Here is a 22,794-nt window from a genome sequence, read left to right on the forward strand (position 1 = left end):
AAGGAACAGCTCAGCAACATTGATGCTGCATGTGCACATCTGCACAGCAAGCCTGTTGCTTCTCTTAACACACGCATCTGCTGATGGCTTTCCATATCAGCAGGTTATGCAAAAGAGAGGCCTTCAGCATTAATAGATGCCTGTAAGAATCACCTGATAAAGAACTCCAGATACTTGCCATGATCCTGAAGTTATCCACTGCTTGATAAAATCTAGCTGTGGTATTTAGCACTGGTAAATCAAAAGCAAGGCCACCTCGTTAGTGAGTCGAGGGAAACAAAGTGCGATCTTAGCCCCCTGGGGGTATTGAGCAGTTCCCAGTGGCACAGGCAACAGTATGTGAGCAAGAAGCCACAATTTGGGATATTCCTCACTTCTTTTTAATTCCTTTCTGTTTTTACTGTAGACAGAATCATGTTGTGTAGTGCATCTGGGAAATGGGAACCAGCACAGAAGTTTGCCAGCAGAGGGTGCAGAGTTTATCCAGTTAAGAAGCTGCCTGCCAGGCTGACAAACTGACGATGAATCAGCAAAATCACCAGAAAATACTCAGCAGAGAGTAACTGTGTCTTGGCAGTGGCAGGCAAGATGACCTAATATGGCTTCTCTGTTAATACCTCTGCTGTTTGCTCACTGATTCCATGGGCAATTTAAATTCCTCTCCAAACATTTAAAAGATGACACTCACTAAGTGGGCAGCCTCACTGGGAAAACGCCTGTGAAGGTTACATCGCATGCTGTGCCTCTTGCTGGTTTTGCTCAGCAGATTGGGCAGTCATCACTGGAGCCCATGATTCCCTGCACAGATACTAACAGGAAACCCAGCTGGTTTTGCTCTGGCAGCAGATGAGAGGAGCAACAAAGGAAACCAACAAAGGTTCTGAGTGTATAGAATGAGAAAATGCCCACCCCAGACAGGGTGATTATGTCCCATTGCATTAACTAGTCCTTTTGCAGAAAGGGATTTGCCTAAAGAACGTTTCTAAGAAGGCTCTACCACTCCCCCATTCATAACTAGTACAGTTCACCCTGTGACATGACTGATTTCCATTTCTGAGTGCTGCTTAATAAAAGCAGCTCTTACTCAGATAGAAGGACACAGTCTAGTTGGACATAAATTAGAAACTTGACATCACAAAATGTAATTTCCCTTAAAATAAACTCTGTTTGCTAAATCAGAATACTAACCTATTTGTTTTCTTCTGAGATATGACCAGCAATGCCTATCTGACAGGCTCGGACTGCTGACATGAGGGACAGGCACTTGTTCTGTGGTCAAGAAATGAATGCAGTCATTAAGCCAGGGAAATACTCTGTGGGGCTGATGCATCAGTTCTAGTAGGTCCCCATGCACATGAATTCAAATGCCTGCCATCTCCATCCTGCTCGGGCTCAGTCTGGGAAGGCAGCCTTGTCGTGGAATCACCTTGATCTGTATCTCCCATCCACTTTGCACAGACAAACAAGAGGAGATCAGATTTCCCAGCAGGATTTGAAGACACACCACTCATGACTGCTTGAATGAAAAGCACTTTTGTCAGTTAGCATATAAACATGTGATTTAAAGAAAAGAAATCATGCTTAATTACAGAGGACAAATGTTTTGTCATTGTATAATTAAGCCTCAAATCTGATCTGAAGACATACAAATACAGAAATAAAAATAATGCATTCTAATGGGCTCATATGCAAGGCTATTGCACTGAACACATACTGAACCCAAACCTCAGTTTTCATAATAATCTCAAACAAAAGGCCTTAAAACACCTGACAAAAAAGAATCTTAAAAGTGAATGGCAATGCACAAGAACAATGTGAAAGTGCTGTAGACGACAGAAAATTAAAACCAAGAATTGCCTCTTTTATAGTGAATAATTTCCATCAAAAGTCAGATTTTAAAGCCTCCACTTCTAAGAACAGCCCCCGTACTTCTTCAGCAGTGCAAATAACTTCAATGCACCATTTATGCAGCAAAGCACTAGGAAAGATAAACACAAGAACCAGGATTTAAATAAATACTGCTATTAAAGTACAATGCCGAAACTTTTGCACATTTGCAGAACGAGACAAAGGCCAGGCCCTGTTCCAAGGAATTTTAATTCCCCATAAAGTTACATAACCATATGGAGAGGCCCCAGCCAAAACAAGGGGTTCACAATACCTTCATCAGGGTCAGTGCACAAAGCAATCAGGCAGCCTGTGGCTGAGGTACACATTTTGTCCTGTAAAAGGGTTATTCCTCAGGAGCTGTTACTTGGCAATGAGAGGGCAGGGGTCTGCTCAGTGCCTGCAGTGTGCTCTCCACTGGCTCTGGAAGAAGATGTCTTGAATTCTGCCTTGATGGGGCAGAAACTGGCTAACAGTTCTCACCTTATGCTCAGGGGACCCAGCTTGCAGCAGGAAGAGGACAAATTCATTCATTCCTCACTAAGGAAGAGACCTGGTGGGCAGCTATTTTGTGTGCAGCTATTTGGTCAGCACTGGCTATCTCCCTGGTAAGTGTCTGAGAGAGTGTTTGCCCAGAGAGCGTATTCTACAGTAGAGGAAACTATGAAGCAAACTCATTCTGGTTATCTGAAGGAAAGCTTCCTTCCTTAGCTGCCAAGCACCGCTGCTGCACCTGAAAGTGGTAGCAGCATGGAGCTTTTCTCTGGCCTTGGTGGGCGAGCACAGAGCTCTGGCCAGGATCAAAGTCCTGAGGGTAAATTTCATTGAGCTGCAAACCTGGGGCTGTTGCATGTTAAAGTTCTATAATATCACAAGAACAATGAAGTTTAACCCTCTCTGATGTTACTTTAGGGTGATTAAGAGTAGATACTGACCAGTACTCTGCTGTGGAAGACATACGATTCTGATAAAGTAACTCATCCAAGTTTACTGACACACTTTGTTTATATTAGTGTTTATATTTAGTGCATCCTCTTTTCTCCTAACCCTTCAGACCTGAATAATTAGTCAAAAATTCGAGGTCTTGTAGATTGTTCCACTTAGGTGGAGAAAAAAGGGACAGAGTCAATTACATTGGTACATATCCAGTAACAAAAGCAGACTGCTTCACAGAGTGCAAAAGGAAGGAAACAATCCCAAACCATTTCCTCCCACATAACTTTAAGCCTCTGTCAGACAGTGCCCACAAACTCCCTCTCCAGACATAATCACAGGGTCATTGTTTTCCATGATGGGTCAGGCTCCCTGGAAATTTTTCCAGAAGTGAGAACCACCAGTCGTTGGAGGACTGGCAAGAGGCAATGGCACTGCTTTGCTTTCATAAAAAAAGACTGGAAAAAACATAATCAACACCATATCATAACACAAACATGGGGTGTGAGGAATTACTTGGCAGGATGTTGAGCCCAGGTACAATGGACAAATGTTCTGTGTAAAGAAATAAGTACTTGGAAAAAGAATTTTAAGTTAAAACTCTAGTTTTGCTGCTGTGTGATGGATTTCACAGGCTGCTACTCTGTTAAACACCGATTAGCATATTTAAGACTCAGCCCTGGCTCCCATCTTTCAGGCCTCCTATACCTTTGAAATGAAGTTGTAATGGAGTTCTCAAAGCTTAAATTAGCTAACACGCAGCTTACATGCTGATTATGTTTGCATGACAGCATGCGTGCACATGTGTGAACAGTTACATCCTCTGTAGGTTTGTGCAGTTCCCATTGTTTGCGTGTATCTGTAACATGACTGACAATGTGCCTGTGCCGTGGCTGTGGCCCTGAGTGGAATGACACACTGCCTTGCGCCTGTGAAAGCCAGGTTGCAGACAGCACCCAATTATCTGTAAAGCCAAAACCTCCTGAGCGTGCCGATTCTGCTGCTGGTGCACTTCTGCACATGCCTGTTTGCTGAGAGCAAGCCCCAGCGAGCCGTGCTAGCAGAACCTGCAGCGCGATGGTTCTGTGCCTGCCCAGGTGTGAGTCCCAGCTCTGTCCCTGCGCAGAGGCTGGAGGTGCGGCCGGGCATGTCACAGCGCTGCAGCACTCGGGGGCTGGCTTCCGCACCACCGCTGCGCTTCTGGCAGCGGCCAGAAGCGAGGGTCGGGATGAGCCGCTCAGGGCCCGCGGCCGCACGTGCCCCGCCGTCACCTGCCGCCACCGCCGCCCGCTCGGCGCCCGGCTCCCAGCGAGCCCTCTCCAGGCGGAGCTGTGCCGGGGCCACCAGCGCCGCTCCCGCGGCTCCCGACGGCCCCGCTCCGCGCCGCTCCCCGCGGCCGGCGCCGCTCCGAGCGCCGGAGCGCAAAAGGAAGGGAGCCGCCGGTGAGCGGGCCCGCCGAGCCGCCCCCAGCGCCTGCCCCTCGGGCCGCCCTGCTCCCCGCCCCGCGCCCCGCTCCGCGCCGCGCGGGGCCGCCCCGCCGAGGAGCCCCCGCCCAGCGGCCCCGGCCCCGGCCCCGGCCCCTTCCCGGCGGCGCGGCGGGCGTGAGGGCATGGCGGCGGGCGGGCGGCGCGGCGGCGAGGAGCTGCCGGTGTACCTGGCGCGGCCGGGCGCGGCGGCGGCGCCCCGGCAGAAGCGCGGCGGGCTCTTCTGCAGCGTCGAGGGCGCCTTCGAGAGCAAGACCCTGGACTTCGGCGCGCTGCGCGTCGGGCAGCGCCGCGCCCCGCCGCCCGCCGCCAACCCCAGCCCCGACCCGGGCCCCGGCCCCGGCCCCGGCCCCGGCCCCGGCCCCGACGAGGTCCGCGCCGCCTCGGACAAGGAGCGGCTCCAGAACCTGTGCCCCGACGACGACAAGGTGAGGGCCGCGCCCGGCCGGCCGCGGCGGGGCCGCGGGGCGGCGGAGCTCGTCCCGGGGCGGCGGGACCGGGGCTGGGGCTCGGCGGCGGAGCGGGGCGCGGTGCCGGCGCGGAGCTGCCGCCGCTCTCCTGCGAGGGGCTGCGCCCGGCGGCTCCGGAGCCCAGCGCGGGAGACACGGGCCCGCGGGGCTCGGCGGCTCCGGGCGGAGCAGGAGGAGGGGGCAGCCGCTATGCGCCGTCGTGACGAACAGTAACTTGCAGCGAAGTCTGTTGCTTGGAGGAGCTGCGGGCAGCGCGCGCTGCCGCTGGAGCTCAGGCTGGTTTGTTTTTCCTGCTAGTTCTGGTTAACCAGGAGGCTCCACAGTGTCCTCCTGCGCTTCCTTAAAGGAGGGAAAGAAGGAGAAAGGCTTTGCTGTCATCTTCCAGTTTGCAGAGCTCCTGCCTGCGATGTATTATGTCGGCGGTTTTTGGAAATAGAATCAAACGTTCCACACCCCATTACCAAGAATGGTAAAGCTAAGCATTAGAATAGCTGACTCTTTTTACTATGTTTGCTCTTTGTAAACCTGAATGAAAGGACATCTTCCCCCTCCTCCCCCACAGAAGGGATTTTGGAGTTGTTACTCTTTGAAGTAACCCCAGCCTGATCCTGATCTTGCATTGACACAAATCAGAAGTACCGTATCTGAAGCTGGGGACATCACGTTGGTCTGGAACTGACACCAGCGAAGGTAGCATCAGGCACAAAGTTCTTAAACTCGTACTGATCTCAAAGTAATAAATAAATACTTTCCTAGTTCAGCAGCATAGATTCTTCAGCCAGAGATTGAGACTGCTTGCTTTTTTGGTTCTGATCCCATATATGCCCGTGTGAGTTTGGCAGGAAGATCATTAAGTCAATAACGCTGAGGAAATGCTTCAGTTGGGATTTCAGTGAGTCTGTTACTCATTTGCCTATGAGGCACTTGCTGGCCTGTGGGTCAGTGAGTAAATCTGAGGCTAAACTTTTCAGTAAATAGTAGGCATAAGGGCACTGTTTTTCAAGGGTGAACAGGGGAAATAAATAAAGTCCATTTTAAAAAATGGAAGCAAAAATCACTAAACTAAATAGCAACCTTGCAGCTTAGCCTGAAGAAATGATGTGGTGATCTCAGGATTCTGCAGAAACCTCAGCTTGTATCCAGGGTACAAATTTTGACAAAATGCAAACACTTAGGATCTCGAGGACTAAATTCACCAGCTGGAGCCTGATGGGAGCAGAAGCAGTGAAGTGCAATGACTTGGCCTGTTATGCCTTTTGGGAAAAGCATCAGGCAGTCCTCAAGGACTGCTGTCTTCTGTAAGAGCTTCTAGCTAGGCAATTGGTTGCTTTGAGGTTTCTTCCTTGCACATTTCTTTAGTTTCTGCTTTCTGGTTTCTTATTGGCACAATATTTGGTTCCTGCTGTTGAGCTTTGCTCCTTTTACAGTCCATTTTACTGAGTTGGGAAGAAAATTAGCACTATTCCTGTCAGCACTGACCTTGTCTGTATGGTTCAAATAGCAGCTGTGGAATTGAACACTGAAGTAACATTAAGCTGCTGCTTGTTGGAAAAGAAAAGGAAACTTGTGACAGCCCGTCTGCAGGCTTTGCTCCGAGCTTCTCTGTATTAGCTGTACCAATAACTTGGAACAGTGTCATTCCCTTTTAAGGTCTTGACTAGACCCTTGTCTCCAGAGTTTTGTAGCTGAGGTTTTCCTTCAACAACTCCTCTCTTCCCAATGTTTTCTACTCCTAGATTTCTTCCTCTGAGGCCTTCCACCTGACAAGCATCAGCAACCAAGCCCTTTTAATCTGCACTTAGTGCCTGAGAAGGTGGGAAGCTTCACATATAAATGTTCTTGTGACTACATGACCAGAAGGAATCACATGACTTTTTACTACAACTTTCAAGTTCAAGAGTGTCCCGGAGTACAACAGTCCTGATGGGAAACACCCATCTTGCATACTGAGCCACACTATGGCAAGTTAATGTGTCTGTACAACCACAAAGAGTTTGCTTGCATTGAACTTTTTGCAGATTCAGAGCACACAAAAGCTCCTTTGTCAAGACAAATTGAAATCCAACTTCTTTGAATAATTTGACAGATTAAGAAACAGAGAGAAAGGTTAAGTGACCTACCCTTGACCAAGTAACTATTTACTAGGAAAGCTGAGAATAAAGGACTTGCCTCTGCAGAAAGCAGCAGATAGAGTTTTATATCTGAATTTTTCAATGAACAAATTCTTGGAAATATAACATACCAACACACCATTTCTTTTTTAATGGCATTAATTGTAATTAAAGCACCACTATCTCTGCAGGAAGATAACTGCAATGTATAACTGCCCTGTAATAGTATGTAATGTCATACAACCTGTCAGCGTAATACAGGACCAGGTAGATGTAACCTCACTTCACTTTATTGCAAAGCCTATTGGAAGGTCAAGAACAGGGCTGTGGATTCAGGCACAGTGAAGTAATACTGCTGTGCTACTGCACAGTGTATGTTTAAGAGCAGTTAGGTGCCTTGCCTTTGCTTCATCAGTGGGAGTCTGAGCTTTGCCAGTTGATTTGGGGGTAATGGCAGTGACCACTCATTCAGGCCAGAGAGTCGGAGGCAGCTGGGGTCGGGGCTGTGGCTGTGGGGGCTGCTGTGTGCCTGCACAGCTTTCTGGACTTGCAGATTACATCATATATTTTACTATAATGAAGTCAGAGAGAGTTTTCTGTGGCTCACAGGCAGCACCCTCTGAATTCCTGTGGTGGGGGTATTCCCAGGGGGCTGGTAATGTGTCAATACAGCCTGCAGGGCTCCTCTGTTTGAGTTCCGCTGGGCATCTGCAGAGGCAGTGTGGCTTTGAGGAGTAGAGGAGCGAGCTTTACAGGCACAGGGTCTCCTCTGCGCTTGGTGCCTAGAAAGATAGTAAAGCAGAAGCCTGTGGTAGCCTCCTTAATGGACCTCCTTGGTGCTCAGCTGTATGGAATCCCTGCTCTTCCATCCTTCTGTTCAGTAACACAGGCGAGGAGTGCTTGGCTTGTTATGCTTACCCAGACTTCTTGTCCCATCCTGCTGCGTGGTTCTGCAGTGAAGTCGTCATTTCCAAGGCAACTGGCCATGGTCCCACAAACAGGGGATTGCAGCTTCGCCGCAGGCTGAGGCTGTGCTGTCAGCCAGGCTGCAAGAGAGCGGGCTCTAGCTGAAAGCAGTGGGGCGAGGCGCGCTGCGCTGAGCGGGCCATGGGGACCCTCCCACCAGCTATTGGCTTCTTCCTGGAGGTGGCCGGCACCATGCAGGCCCTGTCCCATCCAGTTGTGTGACACCACTCATATTGTTTGTGCTAAATCTTGGGATGACAGAGGGCTGCCTCAAATGGAGAAGGAAGCTTGAGCTAACTCTGTTCTTTCTTATTTTTTCTTTTTCTGACACTCATAAAATTTGCTATGACTTCAGCATTCAGCTTTTTTTTTCCATTGCCAATAATTTATGGCAGAAACTCCAAGCCAACAGCAGTCTTTTCCTTACTAGCGAACTTAGTGTGATCTAGAAATTGCAGTTGTGCACGTCCTTTTAGCACCATTTAAAATCTTGCATTTATGCAAGTGATCATAAAGCACTTTGATGGCATTGATTCATAGCCTCCATACCACCCCCTTCAACAGAGAGCTGAGGAAAGGTTTTTGTTATTTCTGGTATTTCTGTAGAATATAGGAACAAACCCAGGCCACTGAACTAGTTCAAACAATGCAAATACAAGAGTAAAACCTATATTGTAATTCCTGGGGTTTTATGCTAAATACACTCATTTTTATTGAAAAAAAATCTTGCACATCTTTTTTTTTTTTTTTTTTTTTTAAGAAAGCTGTTGCCTGCAGAACAATAACTGGTCATTTCTTTGGCTGTTAATGACAGGATACAGGTACTTGCCAGCACTTACACAAAACTGCCAAGTTTGTTAAGCTGTCCTGTAGGTGGTCAGAGCTTTGCAGGGATTTAGAGGGATTCTGGCCTGTTGGTGTAAAAGGCGTTGTGTGCTGGGAAAGGAGTTTATTTCTATGTCAGTGACACAGTTTAGCATGCTCTTTGCCTTTGCGAACTGATAGCACAAAAGAATATTTAAAATGCAGAGCCAGTATTATTTCCCCCCGCATTTGACAGCCAATAATAGGTCCTAGCTCTGGCACATTTTATGGAGGCAATGGGGAATCACCATGCAGGCCATGAATGTCACAGTATGCAACATGTTCTAGCGATGGCTCATTCCAGCAGATAAGGGAGATGATGCTTCCTTTAATACTGTATATATGGTCCCCAAGGTTGACAGAAACCATAGCAAGATGTGCACATGCAATATTTCCTGATCCTGCATGAGGAAAAGTCTGTTCTCATGCATAGCTTCCAGAGTAGCTGAGATTGTTCCTCCACTAACCACAGATCAGCAGTGGGCTCGCTTATTACTCTGCTGGGGATGCCACAAGAAAAACACCTGCAGCAGGAGGTGACATTGCTGATTCAGTAGCTTTGCATCTTTCCTCTGAAGTGTTTCTGGATGGTGCCAGCCCAGCATAGTACAAGGGTCTGTGTCCCTGCCCAGCTGCTGGTTGTAGGGTGAGATGCAGAAGCGAAGGGCTGATTCCCATGTATCTGTGCTTGTAACAGATCCTGAGCCATTTCCTGGGTGATGGTGACACAAGAACTTGCTCAGCTACAGGGAAGGGGACAAAGATGCTTTTTCTCTGCCCTATGTGGCTGGGGGCCCTATCACAAGTCCTTCTAAAGTGTGGCTTCCTGCAGCCGTCTGCAGGTCTGAGGCTCCAAGTAGAAGCTGGAAGAAGCGTGTGGCTTCCTCACACAGCACCTCACTGTAGTGGTGCCAGGGAGTGGTCACGTAGCGTGAGCATCCCAGCAGGTAGCATTTCATCAGTAACCAGATTTTGGGAGCCAAACAAACTCTGGATGAGTCACATGGGTATTTATTGTTGTCATTGCAAAGTTGCGTGCAATTGTTTTTGCAATGCACATTTTAGAAAAGAGTAAAACAAAGACAAAATTCTGAAATGTAGCTAAACATTTTGAGATTCACAAAGCAAAACTCACTGCTTTGTCATTTGAAGTTTTTTTGCCGTGTTGGAAATCCCTTCAAGCATGTTGTATGCACGCAGTTGTAAGTGTCAAACACAAGCATCAGTGGGTTTAAATTGAAGTGTTGTGGTTTGACCATAGCAGATTCGTTGGCTCCATCCTAAATTAGCTTTTCCTTTTGTTTTTGTCTAAGAAGTCAGTACTTCCAGCAGGTCAGAACAATCTGGCCCTGCTTGCCCCGCAGGGAAGAAGAGTGTTTGGTGAGGTGAGAGTTCTAGAGTATGGGACTGCAAAACGTAGGTGCTAGAGGGAGCGCTAACATGGTGTTGGCTCCCCTGTGCCCTGGCAGCCCCGTCCCATGCAGTGTGGGGGGGTGCGGGCAGTGTTGGCTGGGCAGGGCCGGGCCAGGGGTGAGTTCTGCTCGGGAGGTGTCGTAGCTGCATGAGCTGGGGACAAGGAGACCTGCTCGGCAGTCACAGCTAGCAGAACATGAGGAAGGGGATGGAGGAGAAATGCGGCCTGTGGAAACCTGCAGTAGTTCTTGGGATTTGCAGATGTTGGATATCAGAGCAAAGTCAGTAGTTTTGCAGGTTAATGGAGTATGAAATCTTAAGTGCTTTGCCCAAGGAGTTGGTGCCACTCTTATGTGGTGGAAGAAAAAATGAAAAACAAATCAGAGGTACACAGTCCTTCAGGTTGGTTTAGGAATGATGAGAAAGCCACTGGAATGGTACCAGCTAATGCCTAACCTTACAGAATTTATTGAACCATTAAGTCTGAAGAAAATAGCCTGTAGGCAAATATTATTAGTTCATCTCCCCAGATACCAAGACCTCCAGTCGTCATCCTGAACCTGAGCGTGGATGACAGATTCCTTCAAGAGGTGGTACTCAGTGCGTGAGTGTGTAGACACTGAGCCTCTTGGTTTTTCACCAGATCATCCTGTGACAGTCAGTCCATGCCTTTTCCACTGAATGCAGAAAGTCCAACAGTGTGTGACCTCCTGCCCTGGTTGTTTGTGTGGGAGATGGTAGATACCGTAACCGATGTTGGGCTGTCTTGCCTGTGAGCAGCCAAGCTGGGGGGGATGCAGCCTCGGGGACTGAAGTGCTGAGGGAGCCCCAGGTGCGTTCTTGTACTGCTTTGGCCACCACTAGTGGCAGTCTTTATGCTTAAACACTAATGGGTGTCATATCAGAAAAAAACCAAGCAGGTGCTGTGTTTGATTATGTTGAATGTGCTGGTGGCACCGGCTGATTTTCTTTGGTACTTTTTTATGGGTTTGCCATTTTTGTGGTTCTGTAATAATCCAGCTCAGCACAGGAGTGGGATGCAGGCTGCCCAAGGCTGCTGGGCCACCCAGGCCCGTGTTGAAGCTATTGAGGTCCAGGACCCACGGGTGTTTACTATGGCCTCTTCAGACGTGAGCTCCTCCCTGTCCTGCACAGCTCACGCCTGCCCTTTCATTCCTGGCTTCCACTGGGCAGACTGGCCATTGCAAGTGGCATGAAAGCAAGGAGGTTTTGGAATTGTAGAATCACAAAATAGAATCATAGAATGATTTGGGTTGGAAGGGACCTTAAAGATCATCTAGTTCCAACTACCATGCTACATCAGGTTGCCTGAAGTCCATTCCAACCTCGTCTTGAACACTTCCAGGACTGGGGCAAGAAACAAGCCGCATTTGTGATGGAAATGAACACTGTGAGACCCAGAAAAGTTATTTCCTCTATGTGGCCTTCTCTGCAGAAGTGGTCTGAGTGAGTGCAAAGCTGGTCACTGACAGTCCGCCCTAATCCCGAGGAAAACCATAGTGGAGACCAGCTAGAGCTGTATTTGCTCTGATGCTTAACCTCAGGAGCAAGGTTTCCCTATGTAGACCCCCTCCATTGTTACCTCTGCAAAGAGGTGGAGAAAGTTGATTTTTCTGCTGGGGAGCAGTTTCTATGATGGCCAGAGGAAATGGGAGGAAGAAACAAAAACCAAACATGCCGGCAACTTCCTGGAGACAAGGCTGAGGAGCTGGAAAATATAGCAGTGCCTTGGCTGGCTCTGCTGGGCTGGCTCCTGGTGGTGGGTTGGATCCAGCAGCACTGTTCTCATCGATCTGCTGGGACCAGCTGAATACCATTTTAGAGCAAGTGGGTTTGGATCCAGCAACGGGTGTTTCCATTCAGCTGAGGGGAGAATAGGGGTGAGGCTGAGCATAACCCCCAGACCTTCTTTCTGTTCCTTGCACTGCATGTGAAGGGGAAGACGTCACCTCTGTGCCTCTGTGTCATGGGCTTGGTCTGGCTCCTTTGCACTCAGAGGGAGTTGAGTCATTTCAGTGGAAATCCAGATGCTCTTGTGTAGCCAGAGTTCACCCTGTGGAGAGAGCAAAGCATGCAGTGGGAGCGATACCCCTCCAGGCTCGGCATTAGCGTTTGGCCAGAGATGGGCTTTGGTGGAGACTGTGTCACCTGTCCCGGGCCCGACAGGAGCCTAGCCACCGTAGCATTGCTGGACAGATCCTGTCCATGCTCAGTGTCAAATAAGCTGTGTCCCGTGTCTGCTGCCGTGGGGATGGAGCTGTCAGAGGGCATGGAGCAGTCAGTGCAGGTGAAGCCAGGACCCTCCCAGCTGCGTTGCACCAGGCATGGGTCAGAGGCTGCAGTGCTGGGGCTGGGGGATCCCCAAGGGGCTGGCCCAGCTCTCTGGTGACATCCTGTGGAAGGAGCACCCTCGCCAGCCCCGAGCAGGCTGGCTCCGGGAATCCTTGCCAGGGATACGAGACCATGCAAGGAGAAAAGCAATTCTTCTGGCTAGGAATCAAACCTCTATCTGGGCACCCCACATTTTTTCCTGCAGGTGTGGCTGTATGCTCTGCCGCTTCTTATTCTTCATCCTATTGTTGCTTTAGTCAGGAACACACTTTCAAGTTTCAAGCACTCGTGTCCTCCAGGGTCATTTACAAATTCAGTTTTTGCTGCCACATTTGATTGTGTCTGGCAAACCCAGTGCCACCTTCTTGCTCTTAGGTTTCTGTCCCCTCCCTTTTTCCCTTGTGTCATTTCTGAGATGAGTTTGAGAGCTGCCTCGTCCTCTCTGGGTCCTGGTGGCTAATCCTGTGCAGAGGTGTGGGAAGGGACCAGGGGAGCAGCTTTGGCTGCCAAGCCCCGGGAGGCTGTGGTTGTGTTAATGCTAATACATTAATGTTCGTAGTCTGTCATAAAACCAAGGTGTACACACTGCTCTGCTATGCTCTGTGCATTGCTGTTGTGTTTCTAAAAGGGGAACTGGAGCAGGCAAGGCGCTGCTAATACTGGTGGTGGCACTGGGCAGGGTGATGAGGACAGCGGCCCCATCCCACAGCCTGTGAGCTACCCTCTGGGCTGCCAGCTCATGCCCAGCCTCGCCCTTGCATGGCTCACTGAGCTCCTCAGGAGAGGAAGAGCACTTGCTGAGCCACCCAGTTCAGTGTTCTGCAGGACCAGGCTGTAACTGAATTAATAGGCCTTAAAGCAGCAGTCACTCATGTACACATATTAGCATATTCCGTTTGACATGTTTGATTTCAACTTCATTTGTTTCTGGCAAAGAGAAGAACTAGCTCACCCTTGCCTTGTTGCCTCCTCTGCATGCCCACCTGCTCAGGGGTGCACGGCTCTATTGCTGTGATGCAGGGATGGGTCTGTCTCTTGCAGTTTGGGGTTTGTTCAGCTCTCAGAGGCCTTGCAGCCCTGTTGGGGCTGTGAGAATCCTCAGGGACATTTGTGAAAGCAACAATGTCCTGTTTGAGTGAGTGTCAGAGCTGGAGGCTGAAGGCAGACTTGCTCGTGGGGTGGCTGGGCTCCTGAAGGATTTAGCACTCATTTTCCTCAGGGAGTTAGTCCCATAAGTGACTATTTCCAGAGTTTTGTCTCTTTTGAAGATAGCAGTTAGGTTCTGCTGTCATTATTTGAAATGTAGTTTTGTCACCATCTAGAATAGAGTAGAAATAGAACAGAAATTCAAAGTGCTTTTAAAATTATTATTCACTCCTTTCCCTTTCTCTTCTCTCTTTTTTTTTTTTTGACTATTTATCTTAAGCCTGACTGGTTTTTCCAGCTGAAATGTGGTTAGGTAGGTGTTCATTTAACTGGTCTGTGGGGAAGTTGCTCGCTGTTGGTGGGAATGAGCTCTGTCCCTGGGAGCAGCAGCCTGGAGTCCCCTGCCTGCCTGCGGCAGCCTTAGAGCAGGCAGGGCAGGGCGTGCTCTGGAGGTCAATCTCGCTGTGCCTCTGAGCACCGGCTGTCCGAGTGTACTTGGGGGAAGCAAGGCATCTGGTCACTCATGAAGCCTGCAGACTGCTGGGCCTCTCAGCTGCAACTTGGAGCAAAAGCCCTCGGTGAAGGCTGCGTCAGGGTCACCCACCTTCCCTCCATCTCTGGCCCTGTTTCACTTCAGCTTGGGTGAAAGTTAGGAGTCCTGTCAAATTGGCTAAAGCTAACTAGTATTAGGCCTGTTCTTAATTGCTGCCTGTGAAGAGCGTAGGGTAGTCCACAGACCTCTGGTTGTCCACAGGCTGGGAACTGCTGTTTCAATAGGGATGTTGTCTCGGTGTTTGCCATGGGCACACTGGAGTTGCTATGGGTTCCTGATGGTCAAGGGCAGCCCCCTTCAGGGACTTCTGCTTTTCTGGAGCCTTGAGTATGTTCTGTGAAGCAACATGTCTGCCAGGCTCTGGAGCTGGTTCATGAGGGTTTTGTGGATGGCGTCACTGGTAGCCTCAGTCCAAAGGAGGAAGAAAAGAACAGTCCTGAAATTACTCTGGCTTCTGCTAATCCTTAATAAAACTGCAGATAAATTCTGGCTTGAACAATTGCCTTACCTGATGTCAGTTTGGACATGTGATTGAAATCATGTGGTAATCCAGCTGGGGTGGAGTGGCAGTAATACTCAGTGCTTTTAACATGACAGTTCCTTGAAAACATCAAGTCCTGACCTGGAAATTTAGTTTGTTTCAGGCCATACATCTGTTATTTTTTCTCCTTGTTTCCACTGCCAAAGCCCCCATGTATATTCTAGCCAGGATAAAACTAAGCAGAGTTGCTCCACTGTGGAAAAACTTGTGTCACAGCCCCCCACCTGCCTTGTACAATATGGAGGCTGTCTCCTGCTGCCTCTTGGCAGACCTCATGTGTGTCCAGCATGAACAGCTGAGCCTCAGATTCCTTCCCATTCGTGTCTGCTCCTGAGTGGGAGTTTGAAAGGCTGCAGAGCTCCATGTTGCCTCTGGGAGATGGTGTAGATGGTGGAAAAGCCAGTATGGCTGTGTTTTTCAGTAACAGAGCCAGTGGGCTTTCTTCCCAGTTTCCTCTCACTCTGGCTTTCAAGTTGAACGTCAGAGAATGGGAGAGCTGGAGCCAGCAGCACTGATAGTATGGTCATCAAACACTTGTGAGCACTCATTGCATGGAGCTGGACACCCCCACAGAAGTAAGGGTGACCCCAGCGATGGGGAGAGGACAGAGTGTGGAGAGAGCCACAGGTCTGGGTCAGCCACCCCCTTCCTCCAGGACTACACAGACACACAGACAGACAGACACACACACACACACACACACTCACACACAAGAAAAAGGGTTGTGTGTGGTGGAAGTTCCTGGTGTGCTGGAGTAGGATTGCCTGACCAGCCTCTTGAGACAGCACATCCTGCCAGAGTTTCCACCTAGAGAAAGTTCATCAGATGCATTCCCATCTCTTGGATTCACTGTGCCCCAAGGTAGCTCAGACTCTGAAAACCTGACTGTTTAGGAGAGCGGAGGGGATGATATTATGCAAAGAATACATACAGGAGAAAGGAGATTGCACGGGGATGAGCCACCCTGACACATCTGCTAAACATTATGACACTTGAGCCCTGATTTATTCCACCACTGGTTATATTCACTGTACCTCAGTTGTGTCTGTCTGTAAAAGCACCATTGATCACATCCGTGTAAGACGGGTGGGACCTATTTTCATCCTTTGCACTAGAGCTGGGTCAGCAGCATCCTGATCTTTACAGACATGTCTTGAGTCAACAGCTGAGCATTGATAGGCCACAGTCAGAGTTGGTTCCATTTCAAAGACAAAATCCTTGCAGCAGCACATGCCTGTTCCTCTGCTCACACTACTGGTGCTCCTTGCCATGCTCCTGTCACCCACTGTGGCCATACATTAACATCTAATTGTGTGTTATCTCTACAGGTTTTTCTGAGGGTATGAGCTGTAAGAGTATTGCCATTTTAAAATAACTTTCCAATCGGCTCTGCTTCTTATTGAGGATGTTTTGAAGCATGTGAGTAACACCTTGCTGACTGCACCTTGAAGAGGCCCTATGAAAAAGAAATCTTTTTCAATGTTGAATGTGTTGGGCCCCCGGCAGTGTAAAATACGCTGTGTATTTATGCAAGTGTCACACAGCAACCAGGAGGAAAGCACATCTCTTCAGAGGAAGGCTCTGAAGTCACCATGGCTGGCCAGCATCCAGGGGGCTGATGCAAGTCCAGCTCTTGAAACTGAAAACTCAAGTCAGTAGCATATATCTGCATAGTCATTTATCTAGTTAACTGCTGCTCTTTTTGTTCCTGACACCACACCAAATAACATGGTACCACAGAGCATGGGGATACCGTTAAACTTTCTAGAAAATAGGTGAGTGAAGTTTCAGGAGGTTTGGCAATGAGGGTCAAGCACCTTTCTCATATGCCAGGCCCAGCCAGTCCAATCTCCCCAAAGTCCAGGACTGATTCTGGGTGCATCACAGCGTTGTGGCAGGAGCACTGCAGTCTGGTACTGTATCTCCTACCCACCCCCTCCTTGGTCAAAGAGGCACCAGCCCAGCCCTGCTCCCCCATACCCTTTCCAGTACCTGCAGACTGCTTCCAACACATGGATGCATGGGGAAAGGGGTGGGCGTTCAGCCCTCCTGCTGACTGCTGGGCTGCTCCAGCTGTGGGGTGGGATGCAGGAGGCAGTGGGCCAGCTGGGCCATGCAGCCCATGCAATTTTGCAGATGCCCCGGTTGTCCTGGCAGTGATAAGTAAGTTATTGAGAAGCTGCTGACTCACCTGAAGGTGGTGAAAGTTTTTTGGACTTAGCAGAAATGTGTATCCATTCAAACTTTCTAAGAGCTTCAGCAAGATCGCATTTGAGGAAATACAGAGACCATTTGTGCTGCCAACACTGGTAGTGTTTACATGGGGCACAAGGTCGTCAGAGTCAGGTGTGTGCTGCATTGTATTTTTGTTTCCAATACTTGTGCTTTTGAAGGAAAATCCAAGGTGATCCAGATGCACTCTGACAGTACAAAATAACCTGTTCTTTTAGAAATCTCTTTAATTTACTATTATTACCTTGACAATTTTTAGCTTGTAAGGAGCAGCGTTGGTGGCCAGCTCCCTCGGCTGCTGTCTTTGCAGTCTCGACCCAGGCACGGACCTGGCCCCACACAGGGCGGCTGCGCTGCTCGTCCTCAGCGACCGGGCCCCGGGGCTTCCCCGGGCGGAGGGGCACGGCTGGGCGCTGCCCGCTGCCGCTGAGCCGCGTCGGGGGAGCGGCGTCCGGCGCCGGTGGGCGCCGAGCGCTGCGGGGCGCCCGGGGGTGGTGCCGAGGGAGCGGGGCCGGGGCCGGGGCGCCCCCTGGCGGCGGCGGGCGGGGCGGCGCGGGGCGGGCGGGGCGGGGCGGGGCGGGCTCCGGTCCCCGGTGGCGGCGGGCACGGCGGGCGCGGCGCGGGTTCGCCTTTGTGCGGAGCCGGGCGGAGGAGGGCAGCGCAGGCGGCGGCGGGCCGGACAGCGCCATGTCGTACCAGGGCAAGAAGAACATCCCGCGCATCACGGTGCGTGCCCGCGGGCCGGGCGCGGCGGCGCCGCCGGTGCCCAGCTCCCCTTTGCGCGGCCGGGGCCGGGGGCGCGGGCGGCGGGAGCGGTGCGGGGCCGGTGTCCGGCGCTGCGGGCCGGAGCGGCGGCGCGCAGACAAAGAGCCGCCGCCCGCGCAGGTGTCCGTGCCCGCCCGCGCTCGGCGGAGCCGCGCCCGGTGCCGGCAGCAGGGGCGCCCGGCGCTCTCCGCGCAGCGCCCGCGGGTCCAGCCCGGCAGCCGCCCCGGGGCCGCCTCTCGCCGAGCCGTGGGAGCGGTGCCCGGCCCGGGCTCGCAGCCCCGTCGCGTTCCGCGGGGCTCCCTCCCGGGGGGGCAGCGGCCGCGGAGGCGTCGGCCGGGTGCGGGCGCTGCGGGCGGGCGCTCCCCGTGGGCAGCGCGGCCGGGTCCCGCCGGGCAGGGGCCGGGGCCGGGGCGCGGGGTCCCGCGCTGGTTCCCATTGTCCCCAGCAGCGCGCAGCGGGAGCGCAGGTGGGGCGGGCGGCAGGCGAGCAGAAAGCCGCCGGGGCGGGGTTGCAGCCCGTCTGGTGTGCTCTTTATCCGTGGTCTTCGAGGTGCTCTCTGTATTCGGAGGCGCTGCGCTGGATTCCGAGCTGATCTCTTTCTTGCTGCATCAGGTGCAGCGGTCCCCATTGCTGGCGCAGTAGTGCAGGGGACCACACCTACCGCGATCACAGCCCATTCGTGCCACCTCAGCGAGAAGAAAGGCTGGCTGACATGTTTTCTTTGAAGCTGCAGGGAGGCCAGCTGCACGGGGGTCCCACGGGTGCCGCTCTGTGCCGATCTCTCTAGGGTTTTCATGCTCTGATCCAGCTTACGCCTTCCTTCGTGGGGTGCAGCTGCTTTCCTCCTGGAGGAGGCTGCATGGGGATTTTTTTTCTGGGAAAGCAATCAGGTCTTTCATCTTTTTGATGGCTTTCTGCTGACTTCATATAGCTCTTGTTTTTCCTCCTGAGGACAGCTTTGGCCTCTTGAAGAAAAAGGAAAGACAAAGCAGTCAAGCTTCATTGTGCTTTTTAATGTACAGATGTGAACAAATTACTCCCAAACAAGCACAAAGGTCATTAACCACTATAAAAAGAAATTCTTTTGTCAACCCAGATTCTCAACCCAATTGCTTTAATAAGCAATATTACCTCTTTACAAATCTTGGCTTTTCAGTATCCCTAGACTGGTTACAAGAACATTATTGCTGGAGGTGGGATTTCCCCCATTCTCTGGGTCTTTTTCAGCAAGGACCTTTGTGATACACTTTACAGGTATGGGGGGCTTGTCCCTGCTCCTCTGGACTCCATCAGGGACTTTCTCACCTCAGTGGTGACAAAGTCTCACAAGTTGCCCTTTTTTTTTTTTCTCTCTGTTAAATCCTTCCCTCAGCCTACTGACGCTTAAAATGCTGCCAGTGAGTGGCATTTTTGGAGCTGACACCACAGGTGGTTCTCTCCTGTGACTTCTGCAGCTTGGTGAGGGCCCTCCAGGACTCGCTTGCCCTGCTTTGCAGCATCATCATGTTCTGGTTGGGGTGGTGGAGATTCTAAAATTCTGGTCAAATAGCCACATGTTCCTGAACACATGCCTTGAGGTCCAGGGGAAGCAATGCAATGGAGTCTGTGTTTGGGTGGTCTTCTCTCATTTAATAGTATGGCAGAAAGAAAATCTCAGCTATATTGGCTTCCCTCGAAGTAAGCCTCTGCAGTCCCTTTCTGCAGGTCATGCCTCCCCTGGGCATTGTGTCGATTGCTTGTTCCTCCTCCCTAGATTTCCACCCCAGAGTCTATTCTTGCCTGTCAAGACACACAGCAACTTCTGGGGATGACAGACTGTCAGCTAAACTGTGCTTGTTAGAAGAGAAATTTTGGAGACTGTATTGTGCCATTAGGATAGAAGATATCTCAAAGACCTTCAAAGCATCACAGTTGAGAGGTCAGGAGTATGAAGGTACACAGAGGAATGCTAGCAGGTAACTCACCCGTCAGTCTCAAATCTGATAGCACTGAGGCAGCGGCTGAGCCTGCAAATGAAAGGAGTAGTAGTGCTTTCACCATGTCTCTCACCCCACAAACAGGCAGGTTTGGCTTTTCTGAAGGCATTGGAAATCTGAATGGTTTTACTTCATGACAGCTATTGTTTGAACTGTCTAGCATAATTCTGGAGATGCACAAACACTCCCCTCTTATTTCGTCTCATACTCAACAGCATTGCCGTCAGAATTAGCAGTTAGTTTCTGACAGTGATCTGTAGAAAACCAGAGTTTGCCTGGTGGATCTGTTTGCAATTTCTGGTCTTTTCTAGGAAAGCCATTTTAGTGAAGAAGCCAGAAGCTCAAGTGAAGGGTGCATGTGTTTGTGTGGGGTAGTTTAGTGTGGAACTATTCCCAAACAGAACTGGAAAAGCCTGGTCAAAAGTAACATGTGACAGAATGACAGACAAGACTGTAGCCATGAAGAAAGATTTGGAAGTATGGGCAAATCTGTTGGTTGTGGTGTGGAGCAAATATGAGGAGGTGGGAGGGGAGGGTTATTGAATCTTTTTGTTTTTCCCAGTGACTGCTTCATCAGCGTGAAAGTCTTTGTGCTTTGGTCACAAAAATCTTTTCCATCCCAGGTAGACTGGAGTTCCCATATCTTCTCATGGTGTGGGCCATGCCTGTCCCTTTCAGCTACCCTGTCACAGCCCACAGATGGCATCTCTGTGATGCTTCTGGAAACAGTAGTAAGGTCTGCACAGGGATGGTTAGCATCTTGTGTCAGGTGCAAGTGGGGAGAAAAGCCTCAGTTACTCACTGGGCAGAGTTTGGTAAACTGCCAGCCATCGCTGTGGTATTCATTACCAGCCCACAAGTCATGGGGAAGAACATGTGCAGTTAGCAGTTCTGCTGGCCCTGCTATTCAAGCCTGGGGCTTTTCCACACTCTGGTGTGGTCCCTTGATAAGGAGGAGACGTCCAGCCGCTGATGACACACCATAGCAATTAGTGTCTATTCTTTTTCAAGGGAAAGAGCAGTAAAGCCGCACACCTGCTTCTGTACTACCCTAATTATACCCCTGTGCTTTGTCAACAAGGTAAGTGCTATTCTTGGCTGGATCCAGCATCCTGCTGGAGGCAGCTGCCTCCCTTTCCTGCTGCAACATCACACCAAGAAGAGATGCTAAGAGACCCCCTGATACTTTGGGATCTCAGATGACCAGGTGATGCTTAAGAGCGTAAGGAGCAGAGTGTGGGCAGGAGGGAATGGGTAGTGGTTTTGAAAGCTTCTTAGCACTGATTCCAAATGCCAACAGGTGGAGGGACAGAGTGTCCAGCACAATGTGCTGCCCAGCAGAGCAGAGGTGTTGGGTACCAGTGGTGATCCCAGTGAGCCATGCAAGGCTGTGCTGGAAGGATGCTTCCAGGCTGAGCTGTGGGGAGGTGCCTGTGCCTGCAGGAGTGGAGGCAAGTGACAGGCACCACTCCTGTGACCTGAGGGCTGCTGCCAGCTGCCCAGAGACCGGCTGAGACACGCTCAGCAGCGTGGGCCAGGTGGACAAGCAGCAGCCTTGTGCCAGCAGCTGGGCAGAGCTGCCTGTGGCTGCGCTCAGGGACCCCTTGCAGCTGTGGCACCGCCCCGGTGTGTGGCCCTGGCAAGGAACCGGGTTCCCACTTGCCATCTGCAGCCAGGGGCTGGGCGGGGGCCATGGGGGTACGCGTGGCTCCATGCCACTGCCAGGCCTGGAGGAGAGGAGCTGCCGTGGCGCCTGCCTGCTCCCTGCACAGGCAGAGCTTCACATCTGCTAACAATGGCTGGTGGCACAGCCTGACACGGGCTGGCAGGGGGACATGGTGGGTGTGGAGAAGCACAGGCGAGCTCTGGCAGGGGAACAGTGCACTAATTGTGATCTGAGGCCGCTCTGGATATGCGTGCTGCAGAAGCCTGTCTGTTAAGTCGGCCTTGTTTCCTCTTAACTGTTTCATCCTCTTCATTTCCACTCCCCCTACCTCTTCACGTCTGGGTGTACCCCTGAATGATGCCAGAGCCTGTAGATGGGATGTCATTGGGATTTTCCTTTTTTCACTGTGTTGTATTTTTTCCTCATGGTTAATGGGTGGGCACTGGTGCAGCCCTTGTCTCTCCTGTTCTCACGGGATGGTCTGGCAGCCAGGCGTGGGGTGGGCTCTGGGACAGAGCCTGATCCCCTGAATGAAGGCCTTGTTCATGCTCCAGCCGTAATGAGCCTAGCAGTTTTATTTGTGTACTAACCAAGTTAGCACTGAGCAGCCCTTCATGTCTGCCACAAAGTGACCATTTGTATTTGTATGCAGGCATATTTTCTGACTTCATATTAACACTTTTTTCAGCAATTGTCAAGTATTTCAGTCTCTGACTCCTCACACCACTGGTGCTTGTGTCCCTTTGCTTTCTCTGGTCTGATGTGCAGGGAGAAGTGGACAGCATCAGTGTTCGCTGGCACTCCTGGTTCTTGTGAAAATGAACTCCAGGGCCCTCAGAAAGGCAAGTTGGAAGGTGTGAAGGGGATAGGCAAGACATACCATGGCCTAGTCGTGTTATTGGATCTGGGCAGGTTGAGTCTTTTATTGTCTCCTTGAGCAGGCTAGTTGAAGCCAAGCATGATCTGCCAGGGCATAGGGAACTGGACATATGGGAGAAACTTTACATACAGTTGACTGGAATATAAAACAAGAATTTTCTTCCCTTTGTTTCTCACCATAGCCCCAATTCTTCTGTAGCTTATGCCTGATACTGTTGCTTGACTATTCTATCTGCATTTTTTATAGTGTTACTTAAATATTGATCATTTGGATCCCTAGAAGCCACAGCTCAGCTGTTTTCCCCTGTGACTGACAGGCTATAAGGAAGTGGCTGTGGTCCCATTTCACACCTTTTGGGTTTTCTGAACTTAAAATGACAGTACTGTTACTTAGATGACATTTATACAGATGCAAAGGGGGACAAGTGCCCTGTGCCAGGGAGGAGAAGAATCAGTGGTTCGTGAGCAGCATTGTTTGGGTCCAGAGTCCTCAGTCCCAAACCTGGGCATCACCTGAGGTGTGCTGCTGGGGAGAGGGGCAGCAGGCTGAGAACTG

The 22,794-nt window shown here is 50.7% G+C and overlaps 1 protein-coding gene and 1 long non-coding RNA gene across 6 annotated transcripts in view; one reads left to right on the forward strand and one right to left on the reverse strand.

Annotated features, from left to right (window-relative positions):
• LOC118254861 (uncharacterized) overlaps positions 1–5,538 on the reverse strand; it is a 33,000-nt gene extending 27,462 nt beyond the window's left edge. The window contains exon 1 of one of the 2 annotated variants that reach the window (XR_004780776.2): positions 5,414–5,538. This is a non-coding gene — a long non-coding RNA (uncharacterized LOC118254861). Of the gene's footprint in view, positions 1–2,822; positions 2,916–5,413 lie in introns of those variants that run through there. The other variant, XR_007708832.1, reaches the window with a different exon arrangement.
• The window catches only part of DPYSL3 (dihydropyrimidinase like 3), a 57,115-nt gene that overhangs the window by 16,633 nt on the left and 17,688 nt on the right, over positions 1–22,794 (forward strand). The window contains exon 1 of one of the 4 annotated variants that reach the window (XM_050713528.1): positions 2,445–2,495. The exons of 1 other annotated variant lie outside the window; for it this stretch is intronic. Coding sequence is in view for 2 of the 3 variants with exons in the window: in XM_035560552.2 (XP_035416445.1) it covers positions 4,430–4,732 (303 nt within the window). In the remaining variant the exon portion in view is untranslated. Of the gene's footprint in view, positions 1–2,444; positions 2,496–4,401; positions 4,733–17,528; positions 17,679–22,794 lie in introns of those variants that run through there. 2 more of the 4 variants (XM_035560552.2, XM_035560553.2) reach the window with 2 other exon arrangements.

This window comes from Cygnus atratus, chromosome 14 (assembly GCF_013377495.2).
Source record: "Cygnus atratus isolate AKBS03 ecotype Queensland, Australia chromosome 14, CAtr_DNAZoo_HiC_assembly, whole genome shotgun sequence".
NCBI lineage: Eukaryota > Metazoa > Chordata > Aves > Anseriformes > Anatidae > Cygnus > Cygnus atratus.